This window comes from Anser anser (assembly GCF_964211835.1).
Source record: "Anser anser genome assembly, chromosome: 27".
Lineage (NCBI taxonomy): Eukaryota > Metazoa > Chordata > Aves > Anseriformes > Anatidae > Anser > Anser anser.
The window spans coordinates 7,181,201-7,201,040 of NC_139748.1; the positions used below are offsets into that span (position 1 = coordinate 7,181,201).

The following is a 19,840-nucleotide window of genomic DNA, read 5'->3' on the forward strand; positions in this document are numbered from 1 at the left end:
TGCATCCCTGGCACTACCTGGCACCGGATCCCCAGCGCTGCATCCCATACATTTCATCCACGTCCCGTGCCTCGCATCCCTGGCACTGCATCCCAAGCATTGCATCCATGGCACTGCCTGGCACCGCATCTCTGGCAGTGAATCCTTTGCGCTGCATCCCTGGCACTGCATGGCACTGCAGCGTGGCACCGCATCCCATACATTTCAGCCACGTCCCTGGCACTGCGTCCTTTGCGTTGCATCCCTGGTGCTGCATCTGAATCGCATGCGCCCACATCCCTGGCACTGCATCCACACCCCTTGCACTGCATCCCATGCATTGCACCTTGCATCCCGTGCGTCCCATCCCTGGCGCTGCCCCTGGCACCGTCCCCCCCCCCCCGCTGTCACCCCCTGACCCCTCCCTGTGCCCCCTCGCTGCCCCCGGGCCGTGCCCACAGCCCGATGTGCCGCGCGGTGCCCGCAGGTGAGACGACGACCACGGTGTCCCCGTTCGTGCCGGGCGGTGTCAGCGATGGGCAGTGGCACCGGGTGCAGCTGCACTACTACAACAAGGTGGGGGCGCGGGGGGGCCGCCAGGCTGCCACGGCTGGGGGGACTGGGGGGGACAGGGGGATGGGGCTGCATGGGGTGGCTTGGGGGGATGGACAGAGGGACGGGAAGGTGGGGGCTGACGGGGGGCAGGGAGGGGAGCAGGGGGTTGGAGGTGGAGGAAGAGGATGGAGGGGTGCGGGGATGTGGGCTTGGGGATGAGGAAGAGGACGGAGGGGATTGGGGTGGGGATTTGTGTGGATGAAGAGCGGGATGGAGGAGAGCAGAGGGAGTTTGGGGGTGGGTAAAGGGGGGATGGAGTGGGGCGGGGGGCTGAGGATGGAGGAAGAGGATGGAGGAGAGTGGGAGGGTTGTGGGGTTTGGGAGGGGAGGAAGGAGGATGGAGGGGAGCAGGGGTGGGGGCTTGGGTGGATGAGGGAAAGGGTGAAGGGGAGTGGGGGATTGGGGATGGAGGAAGAGGATGGAGGAGAGTGGGGATGTGGGTTTGGGGTGGAGGAAGAGGACGGAGGGGAGCGGGGATGTGGGTTTGGGGTGGAGGAAGAGGACGGAAGGGAGTAGGGGTGTGGGTCTGGGGACAGAGGAAGAGGATGGAGGGGAGTAGGGGTGTGGGTTTGGGGTGGAGGAAGAGGATGGAGGGGAGTAGGGATGTGGGTCTGGGGACAGAGGAAGAGGACGGAGGGAAGTAAAGATGTTCTTTTGGGGATGGAGGAAGAGGACGGAGGGGGGCAGGGATGTGGGTTCGGGGATGGAGGGAAGAAGGGCTGGGGCCCAGCTGGGAGGATGATGGGGGGATGAAGGCCAGCGGGGAGGGGGCAGCACTGGCACCACGGCTCATCCCGTGCCCCCAGCCCGTGCTGGGGAAGTCAGGGCTGCCCCAGGGCCCCTCGGAGCAGAAGGTGGCCGTGGTGGCGGTGGACGACTGTGACACAGGCATGGCCCTCAAGTTCGGCCCCATGCTGGGCAACTACTCGTGCGCGGCGCAGGGCACCCAGTCCGGCTCCAAGAAGTAAGGCCGGGGGTCGGGGGGGGGGTGAAGGCGCGAGTTGGGGGCGCCCCCCCGGGCCCCCGCGGGTGACGCTGGTGCTGCAGGTCGCTGGATCTGACGGGGCCGCTGCTGCTGGGCGGCGTGCCCACCCTGCCCGAGAGCTTCCCCATCCGCAGCCGCCACTTCGTGGGCTGCATGCGGCACCTGCACATCGACGAGCGCCCGGTCGACCTGGCCGCCTTCATCGCCAACAACGGCACCGTGCCAGGTGGGGGGGCTGCCCGGGCTGGGGGGGGCCTCGGCTGGGGAAATGCCCGGAGCTCCCCGTGCCCCCTCGGCGTGGGGACGTGGGGCTGGGGGTGGCAGGAGCAGGGGGCTGGAGGGGGCCGTGCGCCCTGGGCACGGGGATGTGGGGATAGGGGGCACGGGGGGTGCTGAGGCAGGGGGGATCGGGGCACATGGGGCTGGGCAGCGCTCAGGGGGCTCTGTGGCCCCAGGCCCCATGGGGATGTGGGGCTGGGGCATGTGGGGTTAGGGGGGTGCCTGGCTCTGGGTCTGGATGGGGGCCCAGGCGGGGGCACCGTGCCAAGCTGTGGGCAGGGGGCCGTGGGGCAGGGGGTGGCCAGGGATCACCGTGCCACGGGGCACTTGGGGTGCCCAGGGACGGTGGGTCAGGGGACTGCAGTCTGTAGGGCTGGATGGGGGGGCACAGTGCCGGGATCGCCCGCCACTCGGGGGACACCAGCCCCGCACCACCCCGTTTCCCCCCCCGCCCTCCCGCAGGCTGCCCCGCCAAGAAGACGGTGTGTGACGCCGGCACGTGCCACAACGGGGGCACCTGCGTGCACGAGTGGGACAGCTTCAGCTGCCAGTGCCCGCTGGGCTTCGGGGGCAAGACGTGCCAGGAAGGTAACGGGGGGCTGGGGCCGGGGGGGGGGGGCATGATGGGGCTGGGGGCGGGGGGTGCGGTGGGCGCCCACGTCGCTCTGTGCCCCCGCAGAGATGGCGAGCCCCCAGCGGTTCCTGGGCAGCAGCCTGGTGGCCTGGAGCGGGCTGGCGCTGCCCCTGACGCTGCCCTGGCACCTGGGGCTGATGTTCCGCACGCGGCAGCCCCGCGGGTTGCTGCTGCGCGCCTCCGCCGGGCCCATGGCCACCCTCACCCTGCAGGTGCGCCCGGGGCAAGGGGGGGGGGCACGGGGGGGGTATGGGTACGGGATATGGGCATGGTGTCTATGGGCACGGGGGTATGGGCACGGGCGGTATGGGCACAGGGGATATGGGCACGGGGAGTTAGGGGCATGGGGATTATTGGTACGGGGGTTATGGGTACAGGGGTACCCCCCTGGGGTGGGGGGCTATGGGCACGGGGTCTATGGGTGCGGGGATTACGGGCATGGGAGGTGTCGCCCTGGGGTCTATAGGCATAGGGGGTGCTGCCCTGGGGTCTGTGGGCATGGGGCTGTTGCTCTGGGGGGGGCTGTGGGAATGGGGGGTGGGCACGTGCATGGGGGAGGGATTGCCCTGGGTCATATTGCTCTGGGGGCAGTACGGGGTGGGGGGGGTACTGTGCAGGGTTAAGGTTATCCTTAGGGTTAGGAGCTACTGCCCTTGGCAGGGGGGTTGCTGTGGGGTCTGTTGTCCAGGGGGACAATGCCAGGGGGTGTTGCCCTTGGGGGGGGCACTGCTGGGGGGTCAGTGCTGGGGGGACATTGTCCTGGGAGAGTTACTGCCCTTGGGGGGGGACGATGCTGGGGGCCATTGTCCTTAGGGGGGGATTGCCCTTGGGAGCGGGGGGCTCCCCCTAGGGGGATTGCCCTGGAGGGGGGATTACCTGGGGGGGATTTGTGCAGGGGGCATCGCCCTGGGGGGCCATCACCTATCAAGGAGGGGTGCCAAGGGGAAGCTGGGAACCATGGGGGGGGGGGGAAGGTTTCCATGGGGGGCAGTGCCGGGGGAACCGGGGGGGCACTGACGCCTCTGCCCGCAGCTGAGCGAGGGGCAGGCGGAGGCGGGCGTGTGGCAGGGGGGGTCCCGCCTGGCCTGGCTGCGGCTGCCCCACGCCAGGGTCAACGACGGCGCCTGGCACCACCTCCAGCTGGAGCTGCGGGGGGCACCCGGCCGCGCCCCCCCGGCCACCCTCCTCCTCCTCGCCCTGGACTACGGCCGCCACCAGGTGATGGGGACGCGGGGGCGCTGGAGCAGGGCGTGGGACGGGGACCCCCCCGGTACCCGCAGTGTCCTGGGGCCGGGACCCCCCCCCAGTGCCGCAGGGCTGGGAGCGCTCAGTGCCCCTGTGCCCGCAGGCGGTGGCCGACGTGGCCGGGGGGCTGCAGGGGCTGCGGCTGCGGACGCTGAGCGTGGGGGGGCTGGCGGGGGACAGCGGCCAGGTGGAGCAGGGCTTCCGCGGCTGCCTGCAGGTACGTGGGGACGTGGGGGTGCGTTGGTCATAGGGGCACAGGGATGTTGGCAGGTGGGAGGGGGGCGGGGGCTTGGGGACGTGGTGCAGGGCATGAGGACATGGCGCAGGGCAGGGGGACATGGCGCAGGGCAGGGGGACATGGGCACGGTGCTGTGGGACACGGGGATGGGCGCGGGGATGTGGGGCTGTGGGCACGGAGCATGGTGTTGGTCACGGGGACGTGGGAACGGGGACACGGTGCCTGTGGGCTTAAGGAGTGGGGGCATGGGACTTATGGGCATGGGGACAGGGACACAGGCTGCGGGGCCGTGGGGACATTCGGACATAACCTGGGGCACTGGGCACAGGGACTGGGGCTGGGGGGCCGGGGGGGCCCGGGCACGGCGGTGACGGGCGGTGCCGCAGGGCGTGCGCGTGGGCGAGACGGCGGCCAGCGCGGTGGCACTGGCGGTGGCACCGGCGGCGCGGGTGAACGTGGAGGGGGGCTGCGCCCTGCCCGACCCCTGCGACTCGGGGCCGTGCCCCCCCCACAGCTACTGCAGTGACGACTGGGACAGCTTCTCCTGCAGCTGCCACCCGGGTGAGACCCCCCGAAGCCACCGTCCCCTCCCAGCACTGTCACCTCCCCAGGCGCTGCCACCCCCGGCACTGCCACCCACAGTGCTGTCACCTCCCCAAGCACAGCCACCCTCTGGGCACTGCCGTCCGTGGTGTGGCCACCCCCAAGCACAGTCCCCAAAGTGCTGCCACCCCCTGTCACTGTCCCCCGGGCACTGCCACCCGCTGTCATGTCTGCCTTTGGCACTGCCACCTCCAAGGCACAGACCTCAAGGCACCGCCACCTTCCCTGGTCACTGCCACCCGTGTCACTGTCCCCATGGTCACTGTCACCCTCCCTGAGCTCTGCCGTATTCCTGTAAGTGTCCCCATGCACTGCCACCCAGGGCACCGCTACCCCCTCACAGCCACTCTTACCCATCCCTAACCAAGGGACAGGGGACTTTGGGGACACCACGTGTTCCCCGTACTCAGGGGACACCAGCTGGGGACTCTGCCTTGGCTGCCCTGCGCGTGTCCCCAACTGTGCCCGTCCTCGTGCCCGGCGCCGCAGGCTACTTCGGTGACAGCTGCATCAGCGCCTGCGCCCTCGACCCCTGCGAGCACCGGGGTGCCTGCGTGCGCAGAGCCGGTGCCACCCACGGCTACGTCTGCGAGTGTCCCCAGGGCTACTTCGGGCCATACTGCGAGCACAAGTGAGTGGCGGGGAGGGACAGGGCACACCCATTCGGGTGCCCGTCACACTCGCGCGTGCCCCATCCCTCTTGCTGAGTAGGGGTGGGTGTGCAAGGATGTGCTGGGGACATGAAGGGCACGGTGGCCTTGCAAAGACGCATGGTGGCCGTGCAAGTGGCAGGGTGGGGACAGGAGGGGCACAGTGGCCATGCAAGGGACATGGTGGCTGGGCAAGTGGCGGGATGGTGGCCATGCAAGGACCGTGGTGGCCATGCACGTGACAGAGTGGGCATGAGAGGGGCAAGCTGCAGCGTAAGGGCGCAGTGGGCACAGCAGGAGCACAAAGGCCATGCAAGAGCCACGGTGGCCATCATGTCCCTACCATGTCCTGTGTAGGGCCACAGTGGCTCTTGGGGGACATTCAAAGGGTAAGGTGGCCACACAGGTGGCAGGGTGTGTGTGAGGAGGGCACGGTGGCTGTGCAAGGAGCCCAGTGGCAATGCACAATACGTGTGCCATGCCGTGCCGCTGTGCCATGCCGTGCTGTGCCATGCCGTGCCGTGCCGTGCTGTGCCGTGCTGTGCCATGCCGTGCTGTGCCGTGCCGTACTGTGCCATGCCGTGCCGTGCTGTGCGATGCCGTGCCGTGCTGTGCGATGCCGTGCTGTGCTGTGCCATGCTGTGCCGTGCCGCCCACGTAGGGTGGACCAGCCGTGCCCACGGGGGTGGTGGGGCCACCCCACCTGCGGCCCCTGCAGCTGCGACGTCGCCAAGGGCTTCGACCCCGACTGCAACAAGACGACGGGCGAGTGCCGCTGCAAGGTGAGCGCCCGCGCCCCCCGTCTGGCCCTACGGCCCCCTGCCTGCTGCGGCCCCACCGAGCCCCCTTGTGCCCCCCCGTCCCCAGGAGAACCACTACCGGCCGGCGGGCAGCGACGCCTGCCTGCTCTGCGACTGCTACCCCACCGGCTCCCTGTCCCGCCTCTGCGACGCCACCAGCGGGCAGTGTCCCTGCAAGGCCGGCGTCATCGGGCGCCACTGCGACCGCTGCGACAACCCCTTCGCCGAGGTGACGGCGAGCGGCTGTGAAGGTGGGTGCTGGCACCCGGCTGCCACCGTCCCCAGCGGCGCCCGGCCCTGACGCCCAGCCCCTTTGGCTTTTGCAGTCAACTACGACAGCTGTCCCCGTGCCATCGAGGCCAGCATTTGGTGGCCACGGACGCGCTTCGGGCTGCCCGCTGCTGCCCCGTGCCCCAAGGGCTCCATCGGTAAGGGGGGGAGACGGGGACAGGTCTGCCCAGTGCCACCCCATGTCCCAAGGGCCACGTTGGTAATGCGGGAGGCACAGGGACAGGGCTGCCTGTCACCGCCCTGTGCCCCGAGGGCTCCGTGGGCATAAGGGAACACAGGGACAGGGCTGCCCAGTGCCGCCCCGTGCCCAGAGTGCTCCATGGGAGTGGGGGGGAACATGGGGACAGAGCTGCCCGCTGCCATCCCATGCCCTGATGCCAACCTGTGCCCAAAGGTCCCCATGGGTACAGGGGACATGGGGACGTGCCGGTGTCCCCGTCGTGTCCCTGCTGACCACATACCCCGCAGGCACGGCGGTGCGTCACTGCGACGAGCACAAGGGCTGGCTGCCCCCCAACCTCTTCAACTGCACCTCGCTGGCCTTCGCCGCCCTCAAGGGCTTCGTAAGCGTCCCCGGCCGGGGCTGGGAGAGGGTGGGGGGACAGGGAGCGGGGCGAGGGGGTGGCGGCGGGGGCTGAGGACGGTGATGCCGGCAGGCGGAGCGGCTGGTGCGCAACGAGTCGGTGCTGGACACGGCGCAGTCGCAGCGGGTGGCCCTGCAGCTGCACAACGCCACGCGCCACACGGCCGCCTACTTCGGCAGCGACGTGCGCCTGGCGTACCGGCTGGCCGCCCGCCTGCTGCAGCACGAGAGCGCCCAGCGCGGCTTCCGGCTGGCCGCCACGCAGGACGTCCACTTCACCGAGGTACGGGGGGGACCCCGCCGCGCCCCCGGCCCTGGGGTGGTGGGCTGGGACGAGGGGGACAGGGCACACACGTGGGTCCCCTCGTTGGAGAGGGGCGCGTGGTGCGACCAGCCGGGTGGCAGATGCACTGGGACCAGCCGGCAGAGCCAGGGCACCTCCTCCTCACCCTGCTCCCCAGGGGACAAGGAGCGGGGCTGGGGCCCAGAGGCCAGGGTGATGGGCTCCCTTTGGAACGCGGGGTGGGGGGGTGCAGGGCTCGAGTGTGCTGGGGACCAGCCGTCAGCGCTGGGTGCCCCCGCGGCGCCCCGATCCCAGGGAGGAGCTGAGCTCTGCACGCGGTGGACTTGGTGCCCCCCAGGGTAAAGCGAGGTGCCGGGGTGATGGGCACCCCCCCTAACTCGGGATGGGGGGCACAGCAAGCCCGGCAGTGCCGGGCCTCCCCCCCACCGCAGAGCCTTGCAGCGCAGCAAAGCAGAGGGGGAGGGAAAACCCACGCCCAGACGCCAGGGTGACGGGCACCGCGGCCAGGGGCACCACGAGGCGCTGTCCCAGCCCTGCCCGTCCCCCAGAACCTGCTGCGGGTGGGCAGCGCCCTGCTGGACGCCAGCAACAAGCGGCACTGGGAGCTGATCCAGCAGACGGAGGGCGGCACGGCCTGGCTGCTGAAGCACTTCGAGGACTACGCCAGCGCCCTGGCGCAGAACATGCGCCAGACCTACCTCAGCCCCTTCACCATCGTCACCCCCAACATCGGTGAGGGCACGGGGATGGGGACGGGGACAGGTGTGTGCCCATGGGTGTGGGGGTGCTGGGGGGGAGGGGGTGTCCAGGGACACATGCACACCTGGGGACATGGGCACGCATGTGCCCAGGGCTGTGGGTCCGGGGACACTTGTGCCCCTGGGGGCGTGGGTCTGTGTGCGTGTCTGGGGACATGGGCATGTGTGCGCCCTGGGGCTGTGAACCCCGGTGTGCCCAAGGATGGGGACGTGTGCACCCAGGGACACGCGTGTGCCCCGGGACATGGCCGTGCGCACACCTGTGGACACGAGCATTGTGTTCCCGTTACGTGTGCCCAGGGGGCTTGTGTGTGCCTGGGGACAGCTGCATCGCTAGGGGCATAGATGCGTGCACACCTGGGGACGTGAGCATCATGTGTCCCCACCGCGTGTGCCCAGGGGACATGTGTGTGCTCCCAGGACCGTGGGCACTTTGTGTGTGTGTGCATGCACCAGTGATGCTGCCACACATGCCCAAGGCCGTACGTGTGCCTTTACCTGCTGGGGACGCGGCCCCACACGTGCCCAGGGGACACGTAACATAGCGGGGTTCTGCCCACGTGGGCGCTGGGTGCCAGGGGCTGCGGGTGCCGGTGCGGGGCTGGCGGTGACGCCCGGTGCCGCAGTGGTGTCGGTGGTGCGGCTGGACAAGGGCAGCTTCGCGGGCGCCCGGCTGCCACGCTACGAGGCGCTGCGGGGAGAGAAGCCCCCCGACCTGGAGACCACCGTCATCCTGCCCGAGAGCGTCTTCCGGCCCCCCGAGGGCAGGCGTGAGTCCTGGGGGGTGTTGGGAATGGGGGGGGGGTGGCACAGGTTGGGGGGGGGGGCACCCCACAGCCATGGGGCGGGCAAGGCCATGGGGGACCCCTGCACATCCGTGGGGATGGGAGGGTTGGGGACCCCGGTGTGGCCATGGGGCTGGCAGGGTTGGGGGGCCGTGATATGGGGCTGGCAGGGTTGGGGACCCCGCTGTGGCCAAGGGACTGGCAGGGTTGAGGGTCTTCAGTATAGGGTTGCCAGGGCGCCAGGCTCCCACCATCCCCTGCCCACCCACCCCAGACCACCCCACGGGGCACGGGAAGCCACTGCCGAGCCCGGGAGGGCAGGAGGAGGAGGAGGAGGAGGAGGAGGAGGAGGAGGAGGAGGATGAAGAGGCTGCAGAGGAGGAGGAGGAGGAGGAGGAGGAGGTGACCTTGGTGACCCGGCACAAGCGGCACCCGGAGCTGAGCGAGGGCCAGGCCATCGCCAGCGTCATCATCTACCGCACCCTGGCCGGGCTCCTGCCCGAGCAGTACGACACCGACAAGCGCAGCCTCAGGTGCAACGGCCGTGGGGACATGGGGGCCACCAAGGGCATTGCGGGGGGGGTCTGGGACATGGGGAGCACAGGGGGTGGGGGGGGTGCTGTGGGGTACCCAAGCATCGGTGCACAGGGTGTCCATAGGGTGCTAGGGCAGGGGAGGGAGCTGGGGGGTGCTGCGACACGGGGCAGCCCCCAGGGGACACACACGGGGTGCCCAAGTGTCCCCAGGGAGGGGCTGGACAGGGGTGCCCGTGGCTGCTGGAAGGACACGTGGGGTTGTGGGGTGGGTACCCGCGGCCCTGACCCCGCTGTGCCCCAGGGTGCCCAAGCGGCCCATCATCAACACGCCGGTGGTGAGCATCAGCGTGCACGCGGCGGCAGGGCGGGCGCCGCGGGCGCTGGAGAAGCCGATCACGCTGCAGTTCCGCCTGCTGGAGACCCAGGAGCGCTCCAAGCCCATCTGCGTCTTCTGGAACCACTCGCTGCTGTGAGCCGGGGACGGGGAGGGGACGGCCTGGCACCCCCGGGGGTTGGGGGGGGCCACGGGGCCAGGATGGGGACATGGGGTGGGCACCGCGGGGAGGGGACGGCACGGTCCGTGGGGTGACGGGAGGGTGGCGAGGGGCTGGGGCTGTGCTGTGCAGCCCGGCCACCCGTGGGTGGCACGGGGACAGGGCTTGGGGGTGGCAGCCCTGGTGCCAGTGGTGTGGGTGGGTGGCGTGGGGACGGAGCTGCGGGGTGGCCGCCCTGAGCCTGGGGACACGAGTGGGTGGCAGGGGCATGGCGAGGTGGGGGGGGGCATCCTCAGCACAGGGTGTCCACAGCCCAGTGTGTCCCCAGCACGGGGCGTCCCCAGCACGGGGTGTCCCCAGCCTGGGGTGTCCCCAGCGGTGTCCCCAACACAGGGCGTCCCCAGCCCGGGGTGTCCCGAGCCTGGGGTGTCCCCAGCACAGGGTGTCCCCAGCACAGGGCATCCCCAGCACGGGGTGTCCCCGGCGGTGTCCCCAGCACGGGGCGTCCCCAGCCCGGGGTGTCCCCAGCCCGGGGCGTCCCCACCCCCGTGCCGGGCCCCACGGTGCTGGGCGCGCAGGGCGGGCGGCGCGGGCGGCTGGTCGGCGCGGGGCTGCGAGGTCGTGTTCCGGAACCAGAGCCACGTCAGCTGCCAGTGCAACCACATGACGAGCTTCGCCGTGCTCATGGACATCTCCCGGCGAGAGGTGCGGGGCGGGGGCGGGGGGGGCGGGGCCTGTGCGAGGGGGAGGGGCCAGGCGGGGTGGGCGGGGCTTGCGGGGTGGGCGGGGCCACGCGCCTGGGGGCCGTGGGGTGTGAGTGAGGATCGGAAGGCGGGGCTGGGGTGTGGGCGGGGCTCCCCGTGGGGTGGGGCCCAGAGGTGGGCGGGGCTTCGTGTAGGGGGCGTGGCCCAGAAGTGGGCGGGGTGTCACAGAGGGGGCGTGGCCCAGAGGTGGGTGGGGCTGTATGCAGGGGGCGTGGTCAGAACTGGGCGGGGCTTCATATAGGGGGCGGGGCCCAGAGGTGGGTGGGGCTGTATGCAGGGGGCGTGGTCAGAACTGGGCGGGGCTTCGTATAGGGGGCGGGGCCCAGAGGTGGGTGGGACTCCACCTATGGGGTGGGGTCCAGAAGTGGGCGTGGGTTCATATAGGGGGCGGGGCCCAAAAAAGGTTGGGGTTCCCCATAGGGGTGGGGTCCAGAGGTGGGCGGGGCTCCCCATATGGGCGGGGCTAGGGGGCGGAGCTCTCGAGGGGTGGGGGCGTGGCTCGGCGTGGGTGTGGCTCGGGGGCGTGTCCTGACCCCCCAACAACCCCCCCCCCCCCCCCCCCCCCCCCCCCGGCGTGGCAGAACGGGGAGATCCTGCCGCTGGCGGCGCTGACCTACGCCTCGCTGGGGGTGGCGCTGGCGGGGCTGCTGCTGGCCGTGCTGGTGCTGGGCGCCCTGCGGGGGCTGCGCTCCAACCGCCACAGCATCCGGCGGCACGGCGCCACCGCCCTGCTGCTGGCACAGCTCGTCTTCCTGCTGGGCATCAACCAGGCCGACCTGCCGGTGCGGGGGCGGGGCTACAAGGGGGCGGGGCTACAGGGGGGCGGGGCTACAAGGGGGCGGGGCTACCGGGGGCGGGGCTACCGGGGGCGGGGCTACAAGGGGTGGGGCTACAAGGGGCGGGGCTACCGGGGGCGGGGCTACCAGGGGGCGGGGCTACAAGGGGGCGGGGCTACCGGGGGGCGGGGCTACCCGGGGCGGGGCTACAAGGGGGCGGGGCTACAAGGGGGCGGGGCTACAAGGGGGTGGGCCGCGAGGGCCTGGCCTGAGGGGAGGGATGGGGGCGGGGCTAAGCAGTGGGCGGGGAGATGGGGGCGGGGCTGCAGGTGGCACTGATGGGGAATGGAATGGTGAGGGGCGGAGCTAAAAGGGGTGGGGCTCCGTCAGGGGCGGGGCTCCCTCGGGGGCGGGGCCACGGGCCTGGGGTGCTAGGGGAGGGATTACGGGAGGGGCAGGGCTAACCATGGGGCGGGGCTATGGGGTGGGGCTAACCAAGGGGTGTGGTCAACGAAGGGGCGTGGCTAGCTGATGGGCGGGGCCAACCAGGGGTGGGGCCAACCAGGGGCGGGGCCAACCAGGGGCGGGGCTAACCGGGCCTAGAACCGCAGTGGGCGGTTCCCTGGAGGTTGGGGCTGTCCCAGTGGGCGGGGCTCCCTGGTGGGTGCGGCTCCGGGGGCGTGGCTTGTGGGGGTGTGGGCTGCGGTGGGCGGGGCTCCGGAGGGCCCCCCCCCGGGGGAGCGGCTCCGCGCGGCGCCGTCGGTGACGGCCTGGGCGCGGCGCAGCTGGCGTGCACGGTGGTGGCCATCCTGCTGCAGTTCCTGCACCTGAGCGCCGTGGGCTGGGCGCTGCTGGAGGCGCTGCACCTCTACCGGCGCCGCAGCGAGCCGCGGCACGTCGACCGCGGGCCCATGCGCTTCTACCACGTGCTGGGCTGGGGGCTGCCCGCCTTCATCACCGGTGAGGGCCCCGCCCCCCCGTGCCTGGCCCCGCCCCCCCGTGCCTGGCCCCGCCCCCCGTGCCTGGCCCCGCCCCCCGTGCATAGCCCCGCCCCCTTGCCCACCTGCCCCAATCAGCTGATTGTGGTCCTGGTTCCGTGGTGATGCCTGGCCAAGCCCCACCCCCAACGAGCATAGCCCCACCCCCGGCTTCTTGGCCACGCCCCCAAGAGCGTAGCTCCTCCCCCAGGGCCTTAGCCCCACCCCCAAGCGCATAGCCCCGCCTCCCCCAGCATGGCCCCGCCCCCAGCGCCTTCCATCTCAAAGACCCCGCCCCACCCACAAGGACCTCGGCCCCGCCCACAGGGCTTTAACCCCGCCCCTTAGTGCATGGCCCCGCCCCTTCCAACGCATCCCAGCCCCGAGAGCACCGGCACCCTGCAGCGTGGCCCCGCCCCCATCTCGTGGCCCCGCCCCAAGTGAATAAGCCCCGCCCCCGCGCACATTAGCCCCGCCCCCGTGCACCTTAGCCCCGCCCCCAAGAGCACAGCCACCTTCCCATCCCTTGCCCTTTCCCCCACTCCACCCCTCCCGCGGAGGCCCCGCCCCCTGCGAGGCCCCGCCCCCTGCGAGGCCCCGCCCCTCCCGCGGAGGCCCCGCCCCCTGCGAGGCCCCGCCCCCTGCGAGGCCCCGCCCCCTGCGAGGCCCCGCCCCGACACGTGGCTGCGCAGGGCTGGCGGTGGGGCTGGACCCCGAGGGCTACGGCAACCCCGACTTCTGCTGGCTCTCCATCCACGACAGCCTGGTCTGGAGCCTGGCGGGCCCAGCGCCTGCGCCGTGGCGGTGCGTAGGGGACCCGGGGGACCCTGGGGACCTGTAGGACCCCCCCCCCCCCGCTCACCTCACCCCCCCCGCTCGCCCCCTGCCCCGCAGGTCGGCGTCTTCTTCCTCGTGCTGGCGGCCAGGGCCTCCTGCGCCGCCCCCCAGGGCTTCGAGAAGAAGGGCACGGGGTGAGTCGCCGGGGGTGGGGGCACGGGGCGATGGGCACCCGTGGGTGCCGGGGTGTGGGGAGGGCAGGGAGCACCCGTGGGTGGTAGGGACACAGAAAGGATAGCGCCCGTTGGTGCCGGGGGCGCGCAGAGGGCACAGGGTGGCATGGGTGCCAGGAAGGAGTGGGGCACCCATGGGTGGCAGGACGTGAAGGGCAGGGAGCACTCAGAGGTGCTGGGAGGACATGAATGACGGGGCACCCATGGGCTGCGGGAGCACAGAAAGGCATTGGGGGCACCCATGGGTGGCAGGGGCACAGGAAGGTGTTCATAGATACCCAAAGGACATGAAGGACAGGGAGCACCCACGGGTGGCACGGACACGGAGAGCACAGAGCACCCATGGGTGCTGGGGCACACGAAGGACAGGGGCTGCCCACAGGTGGCAGCAGCACAGGGTGCCCGTGGGCAGCCCCACACAGTGTCCCCGCAGCAGGGGGGTCCCGGGGGGTCCTGCCCCACGCGGGTGCCTGCCCCATGGCACGGGGGGGTGCTGATGTGGCCCCCCCCCCCCCCCCCAGCTCCGGGCTGCAGACGGCGCTGGTGGTGCTGGTGCTGCCCAGCCTGGCCTGGCTGCTGGCCCTGCTCGCCGTCAACAGCGACGCCATCCTCTTCCACTACCTCTTCGCCATCTCCAACTGCCTCCAGGTACCCCAGCCCCCCCCCCCCCCCGTGCCCCCACCCCACGCCCAGCGCCGCCCGCTGCGCCCCGAGATCTCGGCACCACCCCGCTCCGGCTCCTGTCCCCCTGCAGCTGCCGGGGGCACCCATGGGGGCACAGGGGTGGGTGAGGGGAGGGGGAGCTCCCGGTGTAGGGGGGCCTTCACCTGCCTTGGGGTGCCAATGGGGGGGCACCCAGTCGTCACCAGTTGTACCTCACCCATCTGAAGTATCAGTGGGGGGCACCCAGTGGGTACGGGAGGACCCTCCCCCAATTTGGATGCCAATGGGGGGCACCTGAACGGGGCCCCTTGCCCATCCGGTTGCCGATGGCCCCCAGGTGTGCCGACGGGGGCTCCCTCCATGCCCCCCACCCACAACCCCCCCCTCTCCGCCCCAGGGCCCCCTCATCTTCCTCTTCTGCGTGGTGCTGAGCAGGGAGGTGCGGCAGAGCCTGCGCTCCAGCTGCGCCCGTGCCCGCGGCCCCGACCCCGCGCTGGCCACCAAGTCCACCCTGACCACTGTGAGTATTGGGGGGGGGGGGCACACAAGGGGCGGGGGGGGGGTGCCACCACAGCCACGACGTCCCCGTCCCCGCGCAGGCGTACAGCTGCGACACCACCTACGTGGCCGGCCGGCTCTACCAGGCGCCCTTCGGGGACTCCACGGGCTCCCTGCACAGCGCGGCCAAGAGCCAGCACAGCTACATCCCCTTCGTGCGCAGGTACGGGGTGGGGGGGGGGGTCGTGCCGGGGAAGGGGGGGACACACACATACATCGGGACGCCCCCGTCACCGCTGTCTTGCAGGGAGGACGTGGGGCTGAGCGGCGGCCGCGTGCAGCCGGCGCTGGCCGAGCCGGGCGGGGTCCTCCTGGACGCCGCGGAGCAGCAGCAGCACGGTCGGTGCGCCGAGCTCGTCCGTCCTCAGCCCGCGGGGAGCGCGGGGTGGGGGCACCCCTTGATTTCCGTGCGTTCCCCCCCCCCCAACTCACAGAGCACGACACCGATTCCGACAGCGACCTGTCGCTGGAGGATGACCCCAGCGGCTCCTTCGGCTCCACGCACTCCTCCGACAGCGAGGACGAGGCCGCCGGTGCCAGCTGGGACGCGCTGCTGCGCCCCGAGCAGCCACCCGCACCCACGGGTAAATCCCACAACGGGGGCCCGGGGGGGTTAACGGGGCCCGGGGGGGGGCGGGGGGGTGCACCCCGGCTCAGCGCCCCCGTCCCCACCCGCAGGTGACAGCCCGGTGGCCCCGGCGCGGCCGTACTGGCCCGGAGAGTTCGTGACGACGGCCAGCGAGAGCGACGGGCATGGGGGCTCGGAGACGCTGCGGGTGGAGCCAGCGGCGGGGGGCAAGGCGCCCCCCAGACCCCCCCCGCTGCTGCCGCTGCCTCACCCCCACAAAGGTACGGGGCGGCAGCACCCATGGGTGCCGGGGGCGGGGGGCGCGCCCCGGGGCGGCACTGCCGGTAACGGCCGCGTCCCCGCAGGCATCCTGAAGAAGAAGAGCTTGCCCCCCATCAGCGAGCGCAGCACCCCGCGCCCCGCGCAGCCCGCGCCCCCCCCGCCGCCCCCCGCCGGCACCGCCGCCTCCTCGGGCAGCGAGGGCAGCCGCGGGGGGGGCCCCGGGGCGCCCCGGCCCCGCCAGAGCCTGCAGGAGCAGCTCAGCGGCGCGGCGCCCATCGCCATGAGCATCCGGGCGGGCACCGTGGACGAGGACTCCTCCGGCTCCGAGTGAGTGCCGGGCGCACGCGGGGGGCCCCTCGGGTGCAGGGGTGCCCACCGGGTGCCAGCGCGGTGCCGTGGTCCCCGGTGGGCGCCCGTTGGGTGCTCGTTGGGTGCAAGGGTGGCCACTGGGTGCCAGGAGAGTGCCAGGGTTCCCCCTTGGGTGCCGCTCAGGTGCAAGGGTGGCCACTGGGTGCCCGTTGGGTGCAGGAGGGCCGGCGGGGTGCAGGGGTGCCCATCGGGTGCCAGTGAAGTGCCATGGGGCCTGTTGGGTGCCCGGTGGGTGCAAGGGTGGCCATTGGGTGCCCACCGGGTGCAGGAGTGGCCATTGGGTGCCAGGGCTCCCCCTGGGCCCCACAGGTGCCAGTTGGGTGCCCAGTGGGTGCTCACCCGGTGTAAGGGTGCACGGCGGGTGTGAGGGTGCCCAGCGGGTGCCGGGTACCCCCTGGGTGCGCACTGGGTGCCCACTGGGTGTGAGGGTGCTCAGCGGGTGCCGCGGTGTCCCTTGGGTGCTCAGGGGCCTTCTGGGTGTCCATGGAGGGGGGGCACCTGCACTGGCCCCAGTCTTGGTGCCGGCTCTGTCCCCGCAGGTGGCAGCTGGGGGGGGGGGCTCGCACTAACCCTGCTCTTCTCTCCTCCCCCCCCCACCCGCCCAGATTTCTGTTTTTTAATTTTCTCCATTAACATGTGGGGGCTGGAGGGGGGGGAGAGGGGGTGCTCCTGCACCCCCCACCCCCCCGCCACCCTCTCCCATCCCTTGTCTGTCGGGGCGAGCGCCGGGTGCTGCGGGCGCGGCGGGCACCCCCGCTCCCGGCCCCCCCTGTGATCATGCATCTGTCTGTCTCGTTTTTATCCCCCCCCCCCCTCGTGCCCACCCCCCCGGCAGGAGCGACGAGACCTCCATCTAACGGGGACCCGGCGGGCACCACCCCTGCTCCAGGGACACCGGGGGGGGTGGCACTGGGAGGGGGGGGGGCACGGAGTCGCACCCCCCCCCATTGCACTTTGGACCCTGCCCCACGCCCGGCAGGGGTTTGCCCCCCCCATACACCTCGGGGGGCCATGGGGCAGCTCCGCCGGCATGGGGTGCCCCCCCCCGGTGCCATGGGGCACCCCCAGGAATTGTCCACAGCACTGATGCCCGATGGAGGGTTTTATTTAAAAAATACATGAAAAATACAAAAAAAAAAGGATATACGGGGGCCCCTCACCGTGCCAACCCCCCCCAGGAGGGGGGTGGGGGGGGCACATGGCCGGGGGGGGTGCAGTCACCCCCTCCTCGGCTGTGCTGGGGCACAGGGAGGCAGGTTGGCGGGGGGGGGGCAGGTGTCTTGCCACCCCGCCCCCCCAGGGACGAGGCTCAGGCGGTGCCACCAGGGCGGGGGTGGCACCGGGTGCTGGACGCTGGGGGGGGTGAGGGACCCCTGGGTGCGTGGGGTGGGGGGGGCCGGGGGGGTTTCCTACTGCTGGTGCGACCTTTTGTAATTAAAGCAAAATCCAACCTGAGCCTCTGCCTCCTCCTTTTGGGGGGGGGCACTGCCGCCCCCCTGCCCCGTGCCTCGGTTTCCCCGGGCGCCCCAACCCCGTCACCGCGGGGTGCTGCTGGCCGTTGTCTTCCGGGGTGGGCGCAGGCGGCTGCCGGGGGGGGCTGCTCTGCACCCTGAGCCAGCCCCCCCGGGGGCCGCCCCTGCACCTGGGGGGAGAGCAGGCGTGGGGAAACTGAGGCACGGGGCGGCCCCGCACCATCGGGGGCCCAGAGGGGCCGTCCCCGTGTCCCTGGGGGGTCCCCGTGTCCCTGGGGGGGGCCGCACCCAGCCTTACCTCTCGGTGCCACCACGCTGGCCCGCGGGGGTCCCCTCCCGCCCGGCGCCGTCCCCAACGTCCCAGCCCGGCCGGGGGGCTTGGGGATGGCGCTGGGCGGGGGGGGCGGCTGCTGGGGACAGGGACGGCAGCGGTGGTGGCCCTGGCACGGGGTGCACGGGTCGGGGGGGCGGCAGCACCGCCACCCCTCGCCTTTGGCTGGCCTGGGAGAGACGGCGGGGTTGGGGGAGGGGGGACCCCCACTGAGCCCCCAGCCCCTTTGGGTGTGCTGGTGTCCAGGGGGGGCTGGGGGTCCCTGCTCCCTGTCCCCATAGGATGGGTGACCCTAAGGGAGGGGTGTCCCCATGGTGGGGGTGTCCCCATGAGATGATAACCCACGGCGCGGGGGTCCCCACGGCACGGGGGTCCCCACGGCGCGGGGGTCCCCACGGCGCGGGGGTCCCCACGGCACGGGGGTCCCCATGGTGTGGGGGTCCCCAGGGGACGATGCCCCAGGGCCGTGTCCCTGTGCCAAGGAGCTGCCTGTACCCCAGTTGTCCCCGTCCCCCCCCCCCAGGCCCGTTACCCCGTTACCTGCCGTCCCTTTCCGGAGGGGCTCGGACTTGCCCCGTGCCGCAGCCCCTGCCCCACGTGGGGGGCACAGCCGGGGGGGGCCGCCCCGGCCAAGGGTCCCCCTGCCCCCAGGTGAGGGTCCCTTGGGTGCTGGCGGGGGGTGACAGCCAGGGGTGTCCTGAAAGCAAAGAGATGGTGGGGAGCGGGACGGGGGGGTGCAGCCCGCACCCCGTGCCCCCATAACCCCGCATGTGTCCCCCCCCCCCCCCGCAGCGCCGCCACCTACCTGGCGGGCGGGGGGCACGGTGGGCAGCAGCGCCCGCACGGGGCTGTCCTTCACCACGAAGGTCTCGCGGCGGGGGCTGCGGGGGCTGCCCCCCCCTCCCTGCGGGCCGGGGGCCAGGGGGGGCAGGCGGCACTGCTGCAGCTGGGCCGCCAGCCGCGTGGCCTCGCGCACCATCTCCTCCAGCCGGGCCCCGCTCAGGGGGCTCCAGCGCCCGCCCGCGGCCCCCCCCGGGGGCTCCTCATCCTCCTCTTCCTCCTCCCGGCTGCGGGGTGAAGGCCAGCCTCAGCCCTGCCCGGGAGCCCCGTGGCGGCCGGCGGTGACACCGTCCCCCAGCGGGGTGGCACGTCCCCGCTGCCCCTGGCCGGGGGGTGGCACGTCCCCGCTGCCCCCCAGCACCCCGGCCATGGGACGCCGCGCCCCCCAGGCGCCGTGTGGCACGTCCCCGTGTCCCCACGTGTCCCACACAGCCCCGGCGCCACGGCCGTGGGGTGGCACCTGCCCTGCGCGGGGAGCCACATCCCCATGTCCCCCTGTGTCCCCCAGTGTCCCCCCATGTCCCCCCAGTCCCCCCGTGTCCCTCCATGTCCCCCCGTGTCCCCCTGTCCCCCCCTGTCCCCCCGTGTCCCCCTGTCCCGGCCATGGGGGGGGTGTCACGCGTGTCCCCCGCGTCCCCACCTCACCTGTCGGAGGGGGACAGGGCGCCGAAGTCGAACCTCTCCTCGGTGATGAACCGGACGTCTGGGGGGGGAACACGGGGGGGACACGGGGGGGACATGCGGGGGGCCGTCGGGGGGAGCCCTGGGGGGCCGGGCCCCCCCCCCGGGGGCAGCTGCCCTACCTCGCTCCTCCATCATCGCCTCCGGTCGGCGGGCGGCACCGGGCCCCGGCCCATGGGCGACCTGGGGGGAACGGCGGTGACCCCGAGCCCCCCCCCCCCGGTCCCCCCGGTCCCCCCCGTGCCCCCCCCCGGCCCGGGCACGGCTCCCGCCGGGGACGGCTCGGCCGGCACCGGGCACAATCGGGCTTTGTGCCGCGGGGACGGCACCGGGCGGCGCGGGGACGGGGCACGGGGGGGGCCGGGGGGGCCGGGAGCCGAGCCCCGGGGGGGTCTCGGCCCCGCAGCCCCCCCCCCAAACCCCGGGGGTCCCAGCCCCGACAGGGGGGTCCCAGCCCCAAGGCCCCAAGGCCCCAAGGCCCCGGGGCTCCCGGCCCCGCCCCCCCCACCCCAGGGGTCCCGGCCCCCCCCCCCGCCGCCGCCCCCGCCCCGGGGGGTCCCGGCCCCCCCCGCCCCCCCCCCCCCCCCCGCTCACCGCCGCCCCCGGGTCCCGCTCGGCGCCGGCGAGGGGCGGGGCCTGCGCGAGGGGGCGGGGCGAGGGGCGGGGCCCGCGCCTTCGAATTCTCCCTCCCGTGACGTCACAATAGCGGCGGCCCGCCCGCACCGCGCCGATTGGCCCCGCCTCCGCGCCGCGAGGCTTGGCCACGCCCA

General features: G+C 72.8%; 2 protein-coding genes across 5 annotated transcripts in view; one reads left to right on the plus strand and one right to left on the minus strand.

Moving 5' to 3' along the window:
- The window catches only part of CELSR2 (cadherin EGF LAG seven-pass G-type receptor 2), a gene marked incomplete at both ends in the record, with an annotated part of 41,431 nt that extends 25,723 nt beyond the window's left edge, over positions 1 to 15,708 (plus strand). The window contains 31 exon segments of the mRNA XM_083813017.1: positions 467 to 555; positions 1,401 to 1,558; positions 1,642 to 1,805; positions 2,321 to 2,446; positions 2,538 to 2,704; positions 3,525 to 3,710; positions 3,841 to 3,954; positions 4,362 to 4,536; positions 5,068 to 5,209; positions 5,890 to 6,010; positions 6,096 to 6,279; positions 6,355 to 6,456; positions 6,788 to 6,882; positions 6,976 to 7,185; positions 7,755 to 7,938; positions 8,591 to 8,734; positions 9,024 to 9,282; positions 9,587 to 9,754; positions 10,358 to 10,484; positions 11,125 to 11,325; positions 12,105 to 12,279; positions 12,989 to 13,081; positions 13,084 to 13,100; positions 13,191 to 13,267; positions 13,828 to 13,954; positions 14,367 to 14,489; positions 14,569 to 14,690; positions 14,775 to 14,866; positions 14,962 to 15,111; positions 15,185 to 15,376; positions 15,461 to 15,708. Of these exon segments, the coding sequence (XP_083669143.1) occupies positions 467 to 555; positions 1,401 to 1,558; positions 1,642 to 1,805; positions 2,321 to 2,446; positions 2,538 to 2,704; positions 3,525 to 3,710; positions 3,841 to 3,954; positions 4,362 to 4,536; positions 5,068 to 5,209; positions 5,890 to 6,010; positions 6,096 to 6,279; positions 6,355 to 6,456; positions 6,788 to 6,882; positions 6,976 to 7,185; positions 7,755 to 7,938; positions 8,591 to 8,734; positions 9,024 to 9,282; positions 9,587 to 9,754; positions 10,358 to 10,484; positions 11,125 to 11,325; positions 12,105 to 12,279; positions 12,989 to 13,081; positions 13,084 to 13,100; positions 13,191 to 13,267; positions 13,828 to 13,954; positions 14,367 to 14,489; positions 14,569 to 14,690; positions 14,775 to 14,866; positions 14,962 to 15,111; positions 15,185 to 15,376; positions 15,461 to 15,708 (4,532 nt within the window).
- PSRC1 (proline and serine rich coiled-coil 1) overlaps positions 1 to 19,812 on the minus strand; it is a 21,002-nt gene extending 1,190 nt beyond the window's left edge. For 2 of the 4 annotated variants that reach the window (XM_083813013.1, XM_083813016.1), the window contains exons 1-5: positions 19,665 to 19,812; positions 19,193 to 19,253; positions 19,035 to 19,092; positions 18,355 to 18,616; positions 18,090 to 18,246 (exon numbers count right to left, since the gene is read on the minus strand). In XM_083813013.1, the coding sequence (XP_083669139.1) occupies positions 18,090 to 18,246; positions 18,355 to 18,616; positions 19,035 to 19,092; positions 19,193 to 19,208 (493 nt within the window). In that variant the 5' untranslated portion in view covers positions 19,209 to 19,253; positions 19,665 to 19,812. Of the gene's footprint in view, positions 1 to 16,833; positions 17,389 to 17,516; positions 17,720 to 18,089; positions 18,247 to 18,354; positions 18,617 to 19,034; positions 19,093 to 19,192; positions 19,254 to 19,664 lie in introns of those variants that run through there. The other 2 variants (XM_083813015.1, XM_083813014.1) reach the window with 2 other exon arrangements.
- Positions 19,813 to 19,840: the final 28 nt, after the last annotated feature.